We start from the raw sequence: 20,863 nt of genomic DNA, 5'->3' as shown, positions 1-20,863 counted from the left end.
CTTTCGATCATTGGACGAAACGGTGTGAACGCTGTGAAACAGTAATGTTTACTTCAGATCATGGCGATCAAAATGTGTGATTTGTGGGGCCTAGCGTTGCCTTGAAAGGTCAGTGAATTTATTTTTCCCCGCCGTGGTCACTCTTCTTCATTCACACTGGGGTGTGAACGTTGCGCAAAGGATATGTACACAAGTGCGACGGGAGCGACAGGATTCATTTTTTTGCTCTCCGATGCCGTTGTCTGTCATGTAGACACTGCGCACCACATGCATATGCAGCATAAATGTCTCAGCAGAGGACCTAGAGTGCCCCCGGAGAGAACGGTTCGGTTGACCGGTTCAAACGATTGCTCTACATGCTTCCGCGTGTGTTGGATGCTGCCTTCCTTCTTGTGGGCGCACTCAGCCAGATGTCCCGAACCCGCGCCTCATTTCATGTATAATACATTACTTTTCCTCGCTCTACGTCTACCAGGAAGTGTTGGAACAACAAATGTACATCATATTCCAATTTAATGGAAAAGGGAGTCGTGCTTTCGAAGAGGTTTATTACGTACGAGTGTCGTAAACGGCCGGATCGATGGTCGAAGTGAGGAAAACGGCACCACGGGCAATGATAAATGGAATGCAATTTATCATAAAAATCAATAACACTCCGCGCACCGAGTTTTGCGTGAACTTTGTCCATTTCTCGTCCGAATGCAGCAACGCAAAGGACCATATATTCTCGCTTTATTGCTACGCCGTTGTGCATACGTTCTGCTGTGAGGTCCACAGAGGGCAATTGATTTCCAAATCCTCGTTTTTTATGTGCCTTCTTCAAAGGTCAAAACCGCATTTAACTTAATACACACAAAAAGGTGGGAATATTTAACCTACAGTTTTGTAATATTAATTTAATATGGAAACCGTAACACCAGCAATCTTTTGTCGCGAATTCTAATGCGAGATTCGCTCCATCGAGTTCCCTCCGGCTTCTAAAGGGACAGGAAATGGGTTGTTTATAGGGACCACTCTTAAGGATCAGCACTCGACGCACTTTTCAAGCACCTGTAGGAGCACCGGAAACAAGCGGATTTATTTAATTGCACCCATCCGGCCGTCCTTCACAACGATGCTCCTGCCATGCGCCCGTCTTAAAAGATAAACAAACAACCCTTCAAACGGCAGTTAAACTTACTCATCCGGTTCCTCCACAACACGCACGTCTTCCCGATCCTGGCATTTGCCAAACTTATTTACGCCGTCTTGCCAATAGAATTTGCAAATCCGGCACCAAAACGAGGAAGAACTCCCCAAATTAACTAGCCGTCGAAAAGAACGACCGGATCCACCGGTTTGCGGTGGTGGAACCGAGCAAAAACCGCAAACACAACAAAAGTGTCAGAATGCAAAACAGCGTTTCGAGCGGGGCTCCTCTGCTGGTGACGGATTGCGGAAACCGGTGAAGCACATTCCATCCCCGAGCGCGCGGTACGCGAATTTATTTACCGGAAGAAGCACCGAAAGCACCCCGCGTCCCACGGTGAAGATCACCCCTTTCAGCGGCTGATCCGTTCTTCGCTGGCAGCAGGTTTGCTTTGTGCGAAGCCAAAGTCAACATCGATTGGCACATGCGTCGCGCGCGCGCGCGCATCATGTGGCGCATTAGCATGCAAACGACTTTCTTCCTTCGGCGTCGCGCATTGCGTGTCGTGCTTCGCGCAAGTCTAATTGCCTTCCAAGTGGTCGTAGTGGTGGCAGACAGAAAACAAGCCGATCAGCAACGTATGTACCCTGTGCCGTGATGTGTGGCGTGAGATGTTTTGCGCAAGAGTCCAGTGCGTGCAAACGGCTGTGTGATTCGGTCGTGAATCGATAAAACTCGGGGAGTGCATGTGTGTGCCGACCATCGAATGACCTGCTTGCTGGCCGTTGACCAGGCGGCCAAGAAGTTGACGATGACGAGAGCTCCTATCATCGTCAACATCGTTAGGCGAGTTGTATCAACGATCGATCGATGGTCGTGTCCCTAGAAACATTCTCTTCTGCTAATCTCAGATACACAGCTCCGCGGGATTTGCTTAGTAACAATAGTAGTAACTTGTAGGCTTTAGTGGTAAACCCATGTTGTGTTCCGTCTTACCCTGCTAATGCTGTCCGTTACCTTCTTCTATGTGTTCCATCATCTTTCGTATCATTTGGCTGTGTGTGTTTAAGGCTCTCCTTTAAAGGCCCCGTTTTCCTCCCTGCGTATTGTCTCTAGCAACAGCGCTCCGCACTGACTTCCCCGACAGTACCGCTGATCCTGCCAGAAATGGAGCCCGTCTTCCAACCACGTTCACTGACCTTTACACTGTGCTTTGCCTATTCACAGATCGAGAAACCTGTCACCGATGGTCTATCTCATCGCACGCGCGATCAGTGGGAAATTGATAGGACATCGCTCAAGTTCGTACGCAAGCTTGGCTCCGGACAGTTTGGCGACGTCTGGGAGGGTCTGTGGAACAACACGACACCGGTGGCCATCAAGACACTCAAATCGGGTAAGTGGCACCTCTTCGAAGTGCACACGGCAGCTACTAACCGTCCGTCGTCTTGGTTGTCCCTTCCCGCAGGCACAATGGACCCGAAAGATTTCCTGGCCGAGGCACAGATCATGAAGAAGCTGCGGCACCTGAAGCTCATCCAGCTGTACGCCGTCTGCACGCTAGAGGAACCGATCTACATCATCACAGAGCTCATGAAGCACGGCTCACTGCTGGACTATCTGCAAGGTAAGCAACGGTGTCCTCGCATACCAAAGACCAAGAACTAAACACGATGCTTACTACCGTTTCATTCCCCGCAGGCAAGGGCAGATCATTGAAGCTGCCGCAGCTGATCGACATGGCGGCCCAAATTGCGGCCGGCATGGCGTATCTCGAGTCCCAGAACTACATCCATCGTGACTTGGCCGCACGGAACGTGCTGGTCGGTGATAATAATATCGTAAAGATTGCCGATTTCGGATTAGCTAGGTAAGTGTGTCGCTGTCCGTGCTCGGCAAGCAGTTCGCTGGTACCTAACGTCTCCGTTCCACCGCTTGCAGATTAATCAAAGAAGACGAGTATGAGGCTCGCGTTGGGGCCCGCTTCCCGATCAAGTGGACCGCTCCGGAGGCGGCAAACTACAGCAAGTTCTCGATCAAATCGGACGTGTGGAGCTTCGGCATTCTGCTGACGGAGCTGGTCACATACGGCAGAATACCGTATCCTGGTACGTGTCCCAGCAGCGCGCAAACGGCGCACTAGCAGCTTCCACTAACCCCCCTCTGTACGCTGCATTCTCCACAACAGGTATGACGAACGCCGAGGTCCTGACGCAGGTCGAGCACGGCTACCGTATGCCGCAGCCACAGAACTGCAACACGCCGCTGTACGAGATCATGCTCGAGTGCTGGAACAAGGATCCGATGCGGCGGCCAACCTTCGAGACGCTGCAGTGGAAGTTGGAAGATTTCTTCACCATGGACCCAAGTGAATACAAGGAGGCGGCTCCCTTCTGATAAACGCTCCGCCAGCAGCAAACCGCCACATCATCCGCCAGCCTTCGTTGCTTCCGGGGAGCGAGAAGCGGCTGCACATCACTTCATACGTAAATCACACCACACGTGGCGTCTCACAGACCATCATTACCTTCGCATCTCTTCCCTTGGACCCCCTCGGACCAAGGAGATCGTTGACTCATCCGGCAACCCTTTGCCGGCACCTTTCTGGTTATTTATTTAGAGCTTTTTTTTCGTTAAACCCACGCAGCATCCAGCAATATCGCGTCACGTGGCTTGAGCTTCCCATTAATGCGTAGGCCAATTAAGGTTAGGAGGCAAAATGGGCATAACTAATGGGCGCTCTGAGGGAATGGGAACCGCGGGCAAACCCTAGCAAACGAAGTGTCGTCGAACAGTGCTACAGTGGTTAGAGAGGATTCTTTCGATTATAGATTGTTAGTTTTTTGTGTGATAGAGAGAGAGAGAAAGGCGCATGATACATCGAGAACGTATGCGGGAATGCGCGCAAGAAGCTGTTTTGTTGAGCGTTTGGTGTTTTTCTCCGAGCTCTGTTGTATTTAGCGGAATTCGCTCTCTCGGACCGATTTCTACCTCTATCTTACTTCAATTTCTACCTCTACTTTTTTGTTTTTTTACCACTACTTTTGTAGTCTATTTATTGTTATGTGTTTTCTCTTTCAAACTTTTAACTGGTGCAAAACTTTACTGCGTCCCCTGGTGTGCGCAGTTTGAAGCTTATTTCTTATTAAGCTTCTTTTTCGTATTTTCGCTGCTAGTCGTAACCATTGCAATTTGGACGTTTTGTCCCCATTTTTTTACTCTCCGTATAGGATGTCTTTTGTGTATGAATACACTTCTTGTGCGCGTCCCTGCCATACACCATGTTGCTCCTCATGGTCGATTGTCGTACGGTAAGCCTAAGCAGTGTGGAAAAGAGCAGTAAAGCAAACGATGGCGAAAGGCAATACCTTGAAAAAGCATCTCAAAAACTCGAACTCCTTTCATTCCATCCGCCGCCACACACAATCACTGCGCAGAGTGACCCCCAACAGTGACGAAAACGAACAATCAATCAATCTCAATAATTAAGAAAAACCAATCCCCCCGGCGTTGGCGGCGATTTTCACGGCGGCCGCCCCTTTTACTGACTGCTGGTGCGGGTGTGGCATTTATGTTTAAGGAGTATGTTAATCGATGATCGTTCAATCTTTCTCAGTATCTCGGTATATTCACTGCTATCTAAGGTCATCTCGCTTCCCCGAAAACAATCCGACTTAATCTACGAGTGTAAATATTTTTCCCGTTTAAAGTAACGCGTAAGTTCATTTTCTGCTCCCCCCAATCGTAGTAGACCGTGGGAAAGGAAACCATCGCTAGTTGCTTTCTGCCAACGCACAGCAGCTGTGCACTGGTATCTGGCTTTCTTGATCAAAGTAACCTTCGCCCTTCTTGATGTGCTTGATGTGCTGGACAAAATGGTGGTTTACGATGAGGTGGACCGTGGATCGTTTCTTTGTCGACGCGTTTTCTCAAGCTGACGCGATCATCCAGCCCGAAAATCCTTGTCCCGTGCGTGCGCACCCATTGCAAACCTGAAACTACCAATTCGAACAATTGAACGGAGGAAACTATTTACAAAATTGTAGCTGTCATACACAGAAACATGATATTAAAGTTAATACCGCGATCCGGGTGACAACAGTGAATTTATTCATCTTTGCTACTGTGCTGTAAACGGTGTGCTGCACGTAACGGCTACAAACTGAACCGGCGGAGGCAAAACTCTGTGTTCCTCCGGGCAGGCAGTAACCATAACTCTTGCCCTCCTTTCTGACACACCTTTCCCGCTGATGATTCACGCTCTACAGCACATGTAAAAAGCTTGGCTAATCTTCCATAATCCCGGTACCGCGCGGTGGTGCACACGGGAGGATCTCTCATTACCGCACATTCAACGTTCTACTAGCACACATACGGGGCGTGGGGAGGGGGAAACGAGGATGAGCTGCACTTTCTATGGATATTTTTTAAATGTAAATGTGTTGAGCAACTAGAGTGGCCGAATTCGTATATTATTGATAACGCGGACATGACTCTTCATAGGACACAGTATGTAAAACACCGGATCAAATGTGAAACCCATTTAAACGATTCATAAAAATAAAATAAAACATAGAAATATATTACATTTGCTTGGTATGCACTTACCTTGTCTATTAGTCTTCGGGAAATTTGAATCAGATTAAAATTTGTTACCCTCATGATTCGAAACAGCTGATTTTGTTTTTAATGCAATTTGAATTAACTTCAGCCATCGGTTTGCAACGCACTTTCGTAACAGTGGACGTATGTCTCTGCTGAGTGCCTTTCGCGAGCACCGTCTGCTCAGCGTAGACACTCCGACCGAACTGTCAAATCGTTGCGTTCTGTCAAACGTTTGCTTCCCGCAATGGAGTGTTTGCTTCGCAAGCCCGTAATATCTTTTCGCCCCCGCAATTAGAACGTTTGTTTGTCTAGATAACGAATTACGACCTACTTTACGTGTTTTGAGGCGTGCACTACGCGTGGAATATCGTGTCCCAAATGGTTTGATAAGCCTCAACGTGCCGTAGTTTTCAGTGATCGGCGCCCCGCAACGGGCCGTGTAAAAGCCGAAAATGGCCAAAGCAAGGAATTTTGTGTTTGTTCTCGTGTGGCTATCGCTGCTAATTAGCGCCGGGATACACCTGTTTTCGCAGGGATTCCTGCTGACGCGGGTGACCGACACCGAGACCAGTTCCTGTGTGCGGTACGAAGATTACCGGTGTGGGAATGACCCGTCACAAGTGGTAACAACCCTGCAAACAGATTGCAATCACCTTTGGGTAGCACTCATCAATTATGCACTTGATTCATCTTCACAGAGCGGCTGTAATGGCACCGAGAAAGTGGCCTCTATCCTGCGTGATGTGAACCGATCGTCCGGCATTTGCTTGCCACCGAAGGCAAAGGTGATTCTGCTCGTCATCGACGCCCTGCGTTATGACTTTGGCCTCTACGACGCGGCCAACTCGCAACCGGCCCCGTACGAAAACAATCTTCCGTTCATTGCGGAACTGTTGCGTAAGTATCCGGACCACAGCCGGCGCTTAAAGTTTGTGGCCGATCCGCCTACTACGACGATGCAGCGTTTGAAAGGCATGACCACCGGCAGCTTGCCGACGTTTATCGACATCGGATCGAATTTTGCCTCGCCCGAAATCAACGAGGACAATCTGATCGACCAGCTGGTGCGCCATAACCGGACGAGCGTCTTCCTCGGGGACGGCACGTGGACCGAGCTGTTCCCGAATCGTTTCACACGCGCGTACGACTACCCGAGTTTCAATATTTACGATCTCGACACGGTCGACACGGCCATCATGAAGCACTTGCCGCGAGAAATTGGACGCCCCGACTGGGACATTATTGTGGCACACTTTCTCGGGGTCGATCACTGCGGTCACCGGTACGGCCCACTGCACGAAGAAATGCGGCGGAAACTGCGCGAAATGGACACGGTTATGCGGAGCGTGGTCGAGGAGATGGCCAACGGGACGACACTGATCGTTATCGGTGATCACGGAATGACACAAACCGGTGACCACGGAGGCGAATCGACGGAAGAAGTCGAAGCCCTGTTCTTCATGTACTCGAAAGGAGTGCCTCTGTTATCGCGCGCCTACGATGACTATGGCCAGGTGATGCAACAGATCGATCTCGTTCCAACGCTGGCCACGATCCTCGGCATTCCCATACCACACTCAAATCTCGGACAGATCAACTTCCAGCTACTACCCGACACGATCGTGGACTCGTTCCTGCGCTACCAACTCGCGCTGGTGCACTTGTGGCAGAATGCACGCCAAATCCAGGGCTACTTCCAGCGCTATGCCGATTCGAACGTGGGAACCTTCGGTGTGGATCTGCTGGACGAGCTGGACAATAAGTTCCTGATTCTGACGCAACGCGTCAACACCGTGTACACGGAGGCAGCCTTCGAAAGCTTCTCGAAAGATTTGCGCCTCTACCTGAAAGACATTCTGGAGGGCTGTCGAGAGATTTGGGTCCGGTTCGATCCGCAACTCATTATGCACGGCCTGATGGTCACCTTTTTAGGTTGCTTCGCGATGGCGTTACTCATCATCAATTCCAGCCCGTACCAGTTGGGGAAGATGTTTCACGATGCGGTCGTGCGATATGTCCTGCTCCTGTCGCTCGTGGCCGCCCCTGTCGGGTACTTCTTTTATGCCGACTTTGGACTTAGTTCGGCTTCGCACGGTGCGATCCTGTTCACGGCCTTCACCAGCATCGGTATCCTGGCGGTGCTCACCGTCCAACACTGGATCGCCATCTCGGACAGTGTGGCCAGCACGCGACGCACCACCAACTTCCTTACGCGCGTCTCGTTCGTGTTCACAACCTGCGTCTTCTTCGCCAACAGCTTCATCGTGCAGGAACCGAAGATCCTTTCGTACGTGCTGATGGGTTTTTTCCTTGCCGGGCTCTACACTCTACAGCGTGACCCGTCCGGAAGATTTGCCATTCCTCGAACCGCCAAGTGGACGGTGCTAAAACGATCCACCTTTGTGAAGCTGTTGGCCCTGGCACTGTTTGGCGTGTCGTTGATACGCCTCTCGAGCCACTACTTTCGATGCCGCGAGGAGCAGACCAACTGTACGGACTATCTGGTGAAAGCACCAGCCGAAGGTCAACGGCGTCCCCGTTCGGCATCGAACGTTGACTTCCTACCGATCGTAGCACTCGTCCTGTACGTGGTCTGTACGCGCCTGTACCTCAGGGCATGTGGAAATCTGACGGGCACGAGGATCAATGTGCTGCTGGCCCGGTACGGACCAACCCTGGCCGTCGTGTGCGCCTGTGGCCACTTTACCATTACCAAAACGACTGCTTCCGGCGTTCCACCACTGCACGTGGACGCACTCGCTTGGGTAGTCTACGGGCTGGCACTGCTGCAAGTGGCCGTCCTTATCGTCTCGCCTCTCCTGGTGTTCGTACTGCCACGCCGCAAGGAAGTGCTCGATGTGCTGTACAGCGATCGTAACGTGGCCTCGGAGATCTACAAACAGCTAAAGGCAACCTACAACCAGCGGGCTGGTTCGGGAGGGGATGATGCAAACCAAACGGAGGAAATTCCCGACATACCGATCGTTTGTGGCCTAGCAACGGTTTACTCATCCGTTTTCGTAGCCACCGGCGCCACGGTGAGCGTACTGTTGGCCTTGCTCCTTGGATCGCACGGTACGATGGGGCTGATGATCGTGAACGTCGTGGCCATGGCATACGGCGTGATCGCATCAATAAAGCAGTGCAAAAGCGGATCGAATTTGCAGACCTGTGTGCAGCCAAATTTTAGCACGATCCTCACGTGGATCATTCTGCAACAGTTCGGATTCTATGCGACCTCCCATCAACCGACCCTGTCGCAGATTGACTGGAATGCCGCCTTCGTTGGGCGAACATTTTACTACGACAACAGCAACACACTGTCGGCGGTGCTCGTCCTGCTCAACACGTTCTCCACAACGTTCCTTCTGTCGGTCCTATTTCCGTTGATGGTGTTTGTTCCGCTCTGTGTCCACACGATGTGGCCAGCGTTGGTCAAAGGGCAAACGAAGGCAGCACCATCCGGTGGTCCGATGTCTATCAAGAAGCCGTTCAATCGAGCACCAGAAGCACCCGTCCGAAAGGTGGAAGCTAACGGGGTGGGTAGTGTCGAGTATCGTAGTGTAACGGTCAATCGCCCGAATGAGAACCACTCGACCATCGTTACCCCAATCGATTTCGACGTCTCCAAAGGGGAGCTAAATTTGTACGAAAACGAAAAGCTGTTCTTCGGGATCGTCTTCAAAACCGGCTGCCTGCTGCTGTTGGTCCAATCGCTGAGGGTGAGTGGGCAAATGGGGAACCGGAAGTGGTGGTCTTCCTCGCTTACAATAATGCATCTTTCGCAGATATTCTGTGCCATGTTGGCCTGCACGTTGCACTGTCGGCATCTGATGGTGTGGAAAATTTTTGCACCACGCTTCATCTACGAAGGTATCGCGAGCTACGTAGCGTTCGTGGGAATCAACCTAGGGTTTTTACTGCTCCTCCGGATCCACCGCTCCGTCGGGGGTTTAATCACGGCCATCAACAAGGCACGATAGGAAGGAATTGTTCTATCTCAACCCACCATCAACGACACCCCCCTAACTCTAGTCCTGTGTTCAGTATCTCACCCAGAGTGCATTCGCGTAAGGAGAACAAGCCGAGTGGCAGGATAACGCCTTCCCAGAGTCATCCGACGGCCGAGCAAACAGTATACGCGTCTCGCTCGGTTAAGACATTGTAGCGAGTTAAGTTAATGTAGCGATAATTAGTGACAAAAGGAAGCAATTGCATAAAGCGATGCGCACGACGGTTCAAGTTGCACAAACAAGGGTTAGTAAATAAAGTGCACTATTAGAAAAACATGATGCGTTTATAATTTTCAAAAAAATATTTTCTGCTTTCTTCATGTTTAGCAGGGTTTCGAACCTCTCTTTCATCATTTTCTCACGCATAGAGGGCGCTGTGTATTTCGAGCATTTTTCATACATTGTTTGAAAAGTACTGAATCAAGATTGAAAATCAAAAGAAATTTCGAGATTAGAAGCAAGTAGTAATAAGCACTTACGTAACAAATTTAACTCGTGTGTAAAAATGATAACATTAAGCGACAAATTTTTCCTATTAATTTCATATTTTCACAACACGGAAGTCAAACCATCCCCCCACAACCGTTCGGTTCGAATCGGCCAATTAAAATAGCTGACAAAATACCAAGCAAATCCCGTCAATCCGTTGACGAGCCGTAAAATTGGCAGCATAAAGTGTCATTGTCTTACAAAGTCATTAACGGTTGCGAACCACCCAGACCCAGTCGTCGTCGGCACGTTACCGTGATGATTATCAACATTCCTTCCCAACGACGTTTGTATGCAAAATGCGTCGGGTGACTCACTGGCAGCCGTGTAGATGCACCCACCGGCGCATCGATATGCATCACGTGGTTGCATCAATTGTGTCAACTATTTTGCGCCCGACAATCTTGATCGTCCCATAGCCCGAGCGGGACCGGGACTCTTCCTCAAGGTGTACTATTTTCTGTCTCACGATCCCATTCCCAATCGCCAAACGGTTATCTGCGGTACGGTCCCGACGCCGTTGTAATGGAAGGTACGTGCCAGTGGAACCGAGATTGTGGCCTTTGCCAACGCCCGTCGCAGAGGTATCACATCAATTTGCGCACCCTCCAGTTCATAATTAAATAACGTTAAATAAAGCAACTAAAAGGTGAAACATTGTTGTCTACCCGAGGCCGCCACCATTAATCTTCTCGAGGAGGGCGCATGGAAACCGCTGCTCCGTTACAATAAATTTGCGTTGCACTTTTTCCCGGTTAAGCTGAAAAGGTGATTAATTTTCATTCGCACGATTCAATCACGAAACAAGGTCAAGGGAGTCCAAATCCGCGCTGTTACCAACTGGCACAGATGACGCATTTAAAGAGCGGGTTCCAATTGGGGGTCAGAGACATGTCTTTAGTTACCGATAGCTTTTATTTAACTTTATTTAATGTTGTATTAACATTAATGCATCCTGTGAGTTGCAGTTGCACTCATGACGATAAAGAACATTGTTGCACATTCACACCCTGTGCCGGAACAACGTGTGGCTCTCTTCCGATCCCCAATAAGCGGTGCAAAGTTATCGAACAATAAATAGCTCGATTTGATGGCCCCCCAGTTCAATGTCAATGGCAAGAAACAGTGTAACCGTGTGTTTACCGTGTGCGAAAACAACCGGAGCGGCCAACCGGAAACGGCGCACCAAACGCCATGCAACGCCACAATATCACCGTTCGCAAGTAAAATAAACTCGGCCGGCCGTCTCTGCTATTGCGAAGATGACGATTATCATCAAACTTGTGCACAAATTGTTACAATCTGGTTCCAGGAAGGAGCGCCGCGGCCTTCGTCTTGCGGCCGAAGATGAAGTTCAAGGGAGGAACTTTTCCCGGAGACGATGCCCTCTGGTTTATTTTACGGGCAGATATCGCGGATGACACGTTCAAGTAATTTAGGGCTGGCCTCTTGTGCCGAGTGTCGATTTGCATGATAATGGCCACCGTGTTGGGGGACCTTTTTTCTCACGATACGATTGCACAATCTCCTGGCAACAGCGGCACCGCCAGAAGTTGATTGATTATTGTCCGGCACCGGATCGGACCAAACCGGGCGGCATGTTTATGTGTTTTTTGAGAAAGTGGAAAAGATTTTCAGAATGAAGTACGGTGGTGCTACTTTTTCCCGGTGCTCGCCGTGGGGCGCCACCGGAATGCGGCTGAACATCTGGGGGCTGTTACTTCCTTCGGTGCCCCTCGATGTCTGCGATGCGACGTGTGCGTTTTGCGGTGCGCAATGTGGCGGCCAGAATCTCTCTCTCTGGGTGTGCCGTGTGCCCGATGCTTCATCAAGTTCCCCCCCAAAAACGCGCGTCACAGTTATTAATGGTCCGCGAATAGCCAAAGCCGGTGGCCGCCTGAGGCACCGAAGAGTGCATTTCACGACACATCCTCCAATTTAACGTCTGGTGTCGATGGGTTTTATTGGCGCTCCGTGTGATATTAGCCGGCCCGATTGACGCAAAATATTTTATAGCGATACGTGGGTTGAGGTTGGTTTAACTTTTTTAATGCTTTTGATAAACTATCTTTAATTAAAACAGGACCTCATCAGCAATAAAAAATACTAAAAATCTAGACTAATTCATAAGTCGTAATTCAATTCAATCAACATTATATTTTTTACATTCCATTTGTTAATTTGCTTGCAAGGGAGCAGTCACGATATCGAGCAGGACATTCCTGTGAATCTGCACTAAACCTGGTCCATGCCAAATGGAAGGGGTTCATGGAGTGGAAACAACCGACTATTGCTGTCTTCTTGGATCTTAAGCGAGCGTTTGAGACAATATCGAGATCGATACAAAGGCTCGGTGTTACTCGGGTACTGAGTCCAAATGGTTTTGCGATTATTTACAGAACAGATTCTCTTCATTTTCTCTCGCTGATTTTGTTATTTTTGTTATTGTCTATAGATAAATCAAACTCGGAAAACGAACCTATAAAAATTAAGAGTTTGAGATGCTAAAGTGTAACTCGAACTAAAGTGGTTTAACTCGAACTTCCCGGACTACGTTCGAGGGGAGACCTCAGAGACTCTCTGTTTTAATTCCAGCCAAACCTTAGCCTAAGCTAATGATGTCTAAGCTACACAGGGATAGAGCTTACAAAGCGATTTATTGAGATTGATTTTAAATGCTGACCGACAATTCGAAACCGTGTCTAGCTTCACATATCTAAGGCTAAAGGGTTGTCATTTTCTAACAATTAATGCCAATTGTTGTTGGTCATAGACCAAACGAAATGTCGAAGATATTTAACTTTCCATATAAATTTCTATCATGTAGGTCAATTACGCCGATCCAAGTACGAATATTGTACCGGTCGATATTCCCGATAGCTACCGGACAAAATCTCCCATCATTCACATTTCTTTATGTGTACTATTTTCCATTCCCCGTTTCGGTTACAATTGTTCCAATTGTTTACGGGTTCTGTCGCCCGCCATTCGCTGGCCCGCCATCTGGCACATGGTTTCACTTCTGATTGCATACCGAAACCAAGCCCCCTTCGGAGGGGTCTTTCACATTATGCAATCGGCGTGCGATCATCACCGTAGGGTTACAAGGGGTCACCGCGTCAGTCAGCGTGCACATACCACCCACTTTTTTGCTGCATCCTCTCGGCCGTCTAATGTCCCCCCCTCGGTGTCTGTAGGCAGGCCTCAGACACTGTGTCGCTCGCCGTAGTGGCCCGCGGTGACGGACGTGACAGTTTGGGGTTGGTGCGCGAGATTCGCGCGCAGATCTACGGAGCGTCATCTTTCTTTTTTTGCACAGATTGCACGCACACAGCAGGGAGGAAAAACAACATTCGCGTGAAAATCGCAAAACCCGAGGCAATGGGCCCCAACTTGACGTCCTGCCCGCCCGACACCGCAAAAAACCGCGAATGACGTGATGGTCATTCGGTCGGGGCCGTCAGCTGAAGGTGTGCCCAGGCGTGATGGGCGTCTGTGTGGGTTTTGAGTCCGAGCGAATTCGGCAACACATTTCGTGGTAATAATTTCTCCGCCCCAAAGCGAAACACACGTGATTAAGGGGGCCACAGCTCCGATTCGGCGAACGACGGGTTGCAATCATCAGCAACCGTGCACGGATTGTTGCCCTAGGGAACGGCCCCACGTGCGTGCGATCGTTCGTGTGTGGGATAGAATTTAAAAACAAATTATTAGTCCACATCTGGACACGTCAGCAGACTTCTTGGGTGGCAAGCTTGATGAGAGTGTGCTGGGAGTGTTTTAATGTCCGATTGTTGGGCTGCACTTCCGCAGGGCGAAGCAAGACTGCTGCGGAGTTGTTTGTAATGAAAACTGATCCCGACAGACAACCCATTCTCAATTTCTTACGAGCCTACATTCGAGCCAACATTTAGCAACTTTTAATAACAAACGCTCTCACGGTAGATATCAAATATAAGTTTAGTTTATTTGATATTAAAGAGCATTACAATTTGAATAAATGGGTTTCATTCAAATTTGTATTAAAATATAAAAAAGACTTAAATATTAAAAAGGGACTCAAGCACAATTGTGGAAGGCCTTTTTGGTGCACCGGGGTCTGGTTTAGCTATGCGAAAGCGAAAAAGGTCACCGTTCCGCACCGAGCTGCGCCGCTTATCGTTCATCAGCTAATTAACCGTAACCGTAACCCGCCAGTATGTTCCGTCAAACACAAATTATCGCCGGCCGATCAAAGCGCACCCCGGATGCCGATGGCACCGGGTTTTTTTTCGCGATCACTTCTAACCGATAGGGCCAGAACTAGAAAGCCACAAAAGGCAGCTGGCGTAGCTGGCTGGCGTCTTATGATTTGCTCAAACACACCGACACCGATCGATCGCGCAACGCAAGACTCGACTTTGAGATCGGAATCGTTAGAAATGTTTACAAAATAACGACCCCCCACGAACGGTAAGTGGCATACCGTGTTCACCTTATTATTTTATGCTCCTTTGGCGCCCTGCGACGCCGAAGGTCTAAGGGCCGTCTAAGGGCCGACGGTGACGCAAGGCGCGGTGAAAACATTAAGACGTTTTCATGCCACAAGCCGTATGCAAATGCAGCGTGCCGCCTTCAAATCTACATTCACAGTTGACCGGCATGATAAAGCCGAGTTGTATGACTCATTGGTGCGCAAAGTGTGTATGCGAAATGTAGCTGATCCCTTGCAGTGGGCCACAGGGACACGCGATGATGGCATCGGCCGTCACACGATAGATGAATTAAAATGGCAAACTCCTCGCCCGAAAAAGGGAACACGCTTTGCGTAGCTGCGTGCGTTTGCAAATTGCAACATTAATTCCAACACCTTGAGACCGTCGCGGCAGCGTTGCGTGTCAGCCATTGGCCATTGCAACGTCTATCAGCCGAAGGATAAGAACATTGAATCAAGGCTCGAAGCCTGAAATCTAACCCGCACAATCAGGCAGCTCAGGCAATGGAAGGCCTCAATTTAAATCGACGAACGCCACAATTTCGGTTTATGACACAAAATTGCGCCACTTAACACGTGCTTCACCATTCGGAAAGTGTTTCAAAACGGACAAAGCCTCGACAAAGCTGCTCGACTTTATTAACCGATCAACGGCGTGGTAAGTGCCTCTGCCGGCTCATAATCATAGCTCACAGCTCGTAACCGTAATGGCGAAGCATTATCTTCGATGATGCACCTTCCACCTCTGGTCGGATCCAAGATGGAAGAGCAAATCGCCCACCAAGTCGATGACTTTCTCGCCGGTGTCAGGTTGTTTCTTGCGCTCAAGGCTCTCTCTCTCTCGCTCTGTTTCTGGCACGGCTTACACGGCTAGGATATTGTTGCAAAATCCGAACCCAGGATCACTTCCTGGCCGACTTCTTAATTATCGCTCGGAAAGGTTTGACCCGTTTACGCGGTTCGTCGTGTCTTCGAGCCATCCTTTCGATGCCATCCACTTGGCCCCTGGTCACGACGAGGATGGAATTTTCAACCGTTCGACCAGCGAGCCATAAGCCAGTGGTCTCAAGTTCATCGCCAGCAACAGTAAGGGGAGCTGCGAGCTGCCTCTCCTCATTCGCTATCGATGGCGAAATTCCGGTGGAAAAACTTCCGCCAGCCAGTAATCCACGGCCATAAATCTTGCCAACGCCACACTGCACTGACGATACTTTTTCCCGAGTTACGCTCTAATATGCACAAAGTGCACTCACGGTTTGCGTGTCAGCTTTGGCAGCTGCCGTTGTCATCCTTTTAATGCACGGATTACTGCACGGAGAGAAAAAAAAAAACCCTGTGGCCACGAATGCAACCCGTGGCGCAAGCTCATTTGAAAATTTAGTAGAACAACACCTCGACAGCATCTCTCTTTATGGGCTTAACTTTTCGCCGCCAAAGTAATGAAAATGTAAATGTAAGATAGTACGTCGCGTACGGCTCAGCGTAGATATTTCATAAAATAATGGCTGTCGGTGTGCATATTTCATCATCTGCCATCACTTGACATGCAGACCGGCGGTGCATCAATTTCAGAGGAATTTCCATTCAGCTTCCCCGATGCTGTCGCAACGTGGCCGACTCTCGGTGGACCCGTATCGTATCCATTCACCAAACCGGACCGACAAATGAATGAAGTACGGCCACACTGCTGCTTCTGTCGATGACGCTACCGAATGGCCGATTGCAATATGGATGCAACTCACTTTGCAGCCCATTCGATCCGAGCACCGCGAGCCCACAATGTATGCCATCTCGCGAGCGTGCTTTCAATTAATTTATTAAAAAGAGATATAAATTAATTCCCCATTCATATCGCGACCAACGATGCGACCACGACGTCGCGTCCCCGATGCATCGTCGGCTGGCGTACTGGCGGGCGGTTTGCCGTAAAGTCCATTAAATAATTGCACTTCAAAGATAATGCTTCTTTTCTCATTCGCGAGCGAATACATAAAAACACCAGCGTTTTCCGGTCGCGAGTCCGAGTCCATGTGGCGCGGACGATGCTTTCACCACATGTGCCGAGCGTGACCCCAGCATGTTCGTTATTGGGGCAGGCAGGCGCATAGACGTTAGCGCCCACCGCCCAGTGACCACCCGCCCGGCTACACAATGATTAGACACATGATCTCAGTGCGGTACGAGCCGGTGCGGCCGGAGTGAGATCATGCACGGGTCGAGGCGGTGTGGCCCGATCGCAATCGTGTATGTTTTTCCTAATTGATATCGCCATGATTGAAGCTCACATTCCAGCTGATTGAACCACCCCCCGCCAGGTTGTCGGTGGTCCTGTGGGGGGCGCCGGGAACGATAACGGAGAGATAGGGAAGATCGATTGCGCAATGGCGGCGTTGTCGGTGCGTAGATAGTAAAGTGGGACTATTTTTTTCTCTCCCCAAAGGCTATAAATCAATATAATTGACTGCGAAATTTAAATCAATAATTATGTCGTTGCTTTTCAGCGACTGTCATGTGTGCTGTTACGCTACCGCGTTCCTGTGACAGGGTTGAATTTTGTAGTTGAAAGCGACGCTATATTTAAGCTGTTGCTATATGAATATGGTTTTATATTTCTTTAACTGTAAACTTCTTTAATTGTACAATTTTCAATATTCAAGGGCTTTTGATTAAATTACGCCCCTATTGTGTCTCGAACATTGAAGATCATGCTCATTCTGCCATAGATCATCGTGTCTCCTCGGGACATGAGCAATTTATTTGGCATAAACAATTCACACCGGGAGACGATTGTTTACGGTAGCAAGTCCCGCCAGCCAACACGGTGAGACACGGTTTAAAAATATCGCCTTACAAATCGGTTCACATGGCGTATAATTTTGATGCGACAGAGTGAAGTGTATCAAACGGCGGTGGCCCACATATCGAACCGAACGCTGAAACTTGGCCCGTGGCACATGCACTGAAAAATTCGCTGTTCGCTTAAAGAGCATCGTAAAAGCCCGGACCAAATCGTGTCGTCAAATTCCGGGCGATGTTTTGAGAATGTTTAACAGTTCCGCCCCAGACTGGGCGACCCTTTCCAGTGATCATAAAAAAACGGACCCCGCCGCACCATTTCGATTCCGTTGATGCCGAATGCTGTGTAAGCTGGACTGTGACCTACACTCAGTCCAAACATCATGACCACCCAATGCACACATATGATGAGGAGGACCCCACCACGGGGGATGAGTGTGGCGTAGGCTCACGATCATCAGCACACGGCACGCGGTTTTATTACGCGCGCGATGCAACCCCTCGGCGATGATATCATTCGCTGGCCGTATGTTGGCACGTTTATGACACTGTTTTGCCGCTGCAGCCAGCAAGTGGCGTATTTCGCTCCCACCCTCTCTCTCTGGCAGGACGATTAGAACGCAACCGTCTCTGGTGGGATTAGTGTAACGCGCGGGACAACATCGAAACATTTGAGCCGTTTCGTTCGGCACACTTGCTGGGAACGCGTTAATGGGGAGCAGAATTCCTTTCGGTTCGGTCTGGTGGGGTTCCTGTTTGGCGACAAAATTGAATTCTTAAACGTTGGCAAGTTGCTTAAAGCGCTTATTTGGCATTTTCGGGGGAAAACATTATATGGAACACACGTGACTGATTATGGAGGTAATTACTAACAATTGAACCGTTGGGGATTTTCCACTTCAGAAATGTTTGGGCAACGCTTTCAATGTTTCATTATTTCGTATAACGCCTGAGAGATCCAACAAAATTTCGTTTTATTATCGTACTTATTGTTACAATTTTTGCATCGATTGCGTTCTAAGGGAGAATAAAACCGAGTCGCGATAATTACTACTAGAATAATGGTTTCCCACTGTCCACTCAATCTTAGGCATTTGATAAGACGCAAAAGTTTGCTGTCTGTGAATCCCATCGCGTTTGAATAGCTCTCGTGTAGTCAAGTTCTACATTTTCGAACCAATGTCATCTTACTACTAGTTACTCCTATTGATCAGGGCGTAGCTGATTCAATATTAGCCTTTCGATTGATAATATGTTTTGGTTCTGACAGGGCTTCCAAAAACCTTCACTTTATGTATTGAATTTGGTTAATTTATTATTTTCTTGTGTCAATATTTTCATTAAGTTCAAAATCAATACTTTTTTTTTAAATTTGAATAATTACAAGCGATCTTTATGTCAAACACCTCATTCAATTCGACAGTTGGTGAAGGAATTTCTCCCGAAGATAACGGGCGTGAAATGTACGTTAAATAATTATTCAAACTCAGCGACGCAAGTCTAAAAAGAGGTATTACCAGCGCAGAGTAAATAAGCGGCCACCGAAGGTTTATTTTTCTTGAACTGTCGCGCATGTTTCCGGTAGAGAATTGAATTGCTTCCAACACCAGCGCATTTGTGCCCAACGGCCGCCACCATGATACGAAATAATTCGCTTCGGCTCGCGCCCCGTTGCTTGCCCGACCCGATTATGCTTCAAGAAGTTGTGCTAGACCGCGTTGGGGTCTCGCACATCATTACGATCGAACGGTTCAGATTCCCAACTCTTCCGGTCGGACCGGCATGGTAATGAAACTCCCCAAAACAAGAGACGCCTAGATCGACGAGAATCGGGGTTGAAACAACATCCGCCACCGTCGGTCCGTCCAGTGCGCTGGGGTGTTGCCGTAAAAATAAACTCCGCAACACATGTTGATGAGGTAATAAAGGCGAAAGACAAATAGAAAGAAAAACGCGAACGCACTGCGTGCGTTCCCGAGTCGACATGTCTGTCGAGGGTATGTCTTAGCGTCAGCCTTTTACCATTTATTTTACGAGATCGAAAACATCGGAACCGTAAATTCCGTAAACGTAATTCCTTATTTATTTGGTTCCATTTCGCCACGGGCGATGTCATCCGAAATTTTTTTCGCAGATACGAAGCGTGGGGTAGATTTATCACTCTGGGGTCTGGCAAAAGTCCTGCTCCAGGCTTGACCCTGACCAAATATCGGTGCAATGCGCACTGCGTTCTTGAACCGCTTGCGATCGTGGCGCGCGATGGTGATGTCAGACCCCGACAAAAGCGCGACCATCGCAACAATGACGCAATGGGCGTTCGGCGACGTAATCGTGCTCGGGGTTGACCATTTTGAAGCGTAAAATTGAATGGAATCCGGTTGATGTGTTTCATTGACGGGATTGTCCGCCGCGCGAAACAGGGTTTCGGTGGAAGGAGCATGAGGATCAACGCGGGTTCTTCAGAACAGACACTGATTCACCACTGTTTTAAGGCGAACGATGCGGGTGAGCCACGGCTTAAAACGGTCCGCGGATCGAGCTGCGGATCATTTCGCGGACGTTGAGTATGCAAATGAATTGATTCGCGCTAGTGGGACGATTATTTTGTGGTTTGACTCATTCGCTGGCGCCGATAAGCGTGTGCATCTGGTCAATAGTTTAACCGACGTTGAATTAATAGATCCTTACGATTTGCAAATATTATTCAAGATAAACAACTCAATGAAGAGCGTAGCTATTAAGCTAAGAGGGTGATAATGGATTGCCTTTAAATAATTACTGTGTGATTTATCGAGCTGTACAGTAAATTTTAACATGCGTCGCGTTTTAGATACACACTCAAGCTACGGTTTAGGTCAAGATGGAATGGTGACACAAATTTAAGTGTCAGGGTCCGTTAATTTGTCCCTCGAATAGTCTGCCGAACTTTGTTTTCGTAAACGTTTATAATTGTTTACTTAAGCGGATGCCAAACAATTCTCTCCTTTCATTTTTGAGACCCTGACAGAGACCGTTCAGTTCAAATTTGTTCCTAATCATCCCCACATTGGTGTGTCATAAAAATGTTACCGTGGCCCGTTTCGGTTGACGAAAAACAGTCCACGCGTCCGAGCCACGATTTTCGAGCATACGATTAGCTGTGCGACCCCCAATGCTAACGGCTACGAAACGATCGTAAATTTATGTCTCAATCGGTCCGGCCAGCCGGAGTTCAACAGCCCGCTCTAGGAAGCGGGCCAGTCGGGGGGCCAAAACGAAAAAAAAAGAAAGCAAGGGTCAATTAGTGTGAGCTGATGATTTACTTTTTGTTTTTCGCCTTTGCTGCCAACATTTATGCTCCTAACGCCACCCCAAATT

At 48.8% G+C, this 20,863-nt stretch overlaps 2 protein-coding genes across 2 annotated transcripts in view; both read left to right on the top strand.

Moving 5' to 3' along the window:
• Nucleotides 1-5,673, top strand: part of LOC131206208 (tyrosine-protein kinase Src42A) — a 66,922-nt gene extending 61,249 nt beyond the window's left edge. The window contains exons 6-10 of the mRNA XM_058198671.1: nucleotides 2,357-2,525; nucleotides 2,598-2,756; nucleotides 2,831-2,999; nucleotides 3,071-3,237; nucleotides 3,318-5,673. Coding sequence (XP_058054654.1) covers nucleotides 2,357-2,525; nucleotides 2,598-2,756; nucleotides 2,831-2,999; nucleotides 3,071-3,237; nucleotides 3,318-3,526 — 873 coding nt within the window. The 3' untranslated portion in view covers nucleotides 3,527-5,673. The remainder of the gene's footprint in view (nucleotides 1-2,356; nucleotides 2,526-2,597; nucleotides 2,757-2,830; nucleotides 3,000-3,070; nucleotides 3,238-3,317) is intronic.
• A 513-nt stretch (nucleotides 5,674-6,186) lies between these two features.
• Nucleotides 6,187-10,004, top strand: LOC131215008 (GPI ethanolamine phosphate transferase 3). Its single transcript, XM_058209376.1, has 3 exons — nucleotides 6,187-6,357; nucleotides 6,433-9,456; nucleotides 9,523-10,004. Exons 1-3 carry the CDS (start codon nucleotides 6,187-6,189, stop codon nucleotides 9,715-9,717), a joined length of 3,390 nt encoding a protein of 1,129 aa, XP_058065359.1. The 3' UTR covers nucleotides 9,718-10,004.
• Nucleotides 10,005-20,863: the final 10,859 nt, after the last annotated feature.

This window comes from Anopheles bellator, chromosome 1 (genome assembly GCF_943735745.2).
Source record: "Anopheles bellator chromosome 1, idAnoBellAS_SP24_06.2, whole genome shotgun sequence".
NCBI classification, from domain to species: Eukaryota; Metazoa; Arthropoda; class Insecta; order Diptera; family Culicidae; genus Anopheles; species Anopheles bellator.
Note: the sequence above shows the minus strand (reverse complement) of the source record. Positions and strands in the feature narration are given on the sequence as shown.

Excerpts from the sequence above, each read along its gene's own strand:
- LOC131215008 (XM_058209376.1), top strand. The coding sequence starts at position 6,187 with ATGGCCAAAGCAAGGAATTTTGTGTTTGTTCTCGTGTGGCTATCGCTG. Across the intron at positions 6,358-6,432 it reads GGAATGACCCGTCACAAGTG|AGCGGCTGTAATGGCACCGA; the intron begins GTAACAACCCTG and ends TCATCTTCACAG. Across the intron at positions 9,457-9,522 it reads TGTTGGTCCAATCGCTGAGG|ATATTCTGTGCCATGTTGGC; the intron begins GTGAGTGGGCAA and ends CATCTTTCGCAG.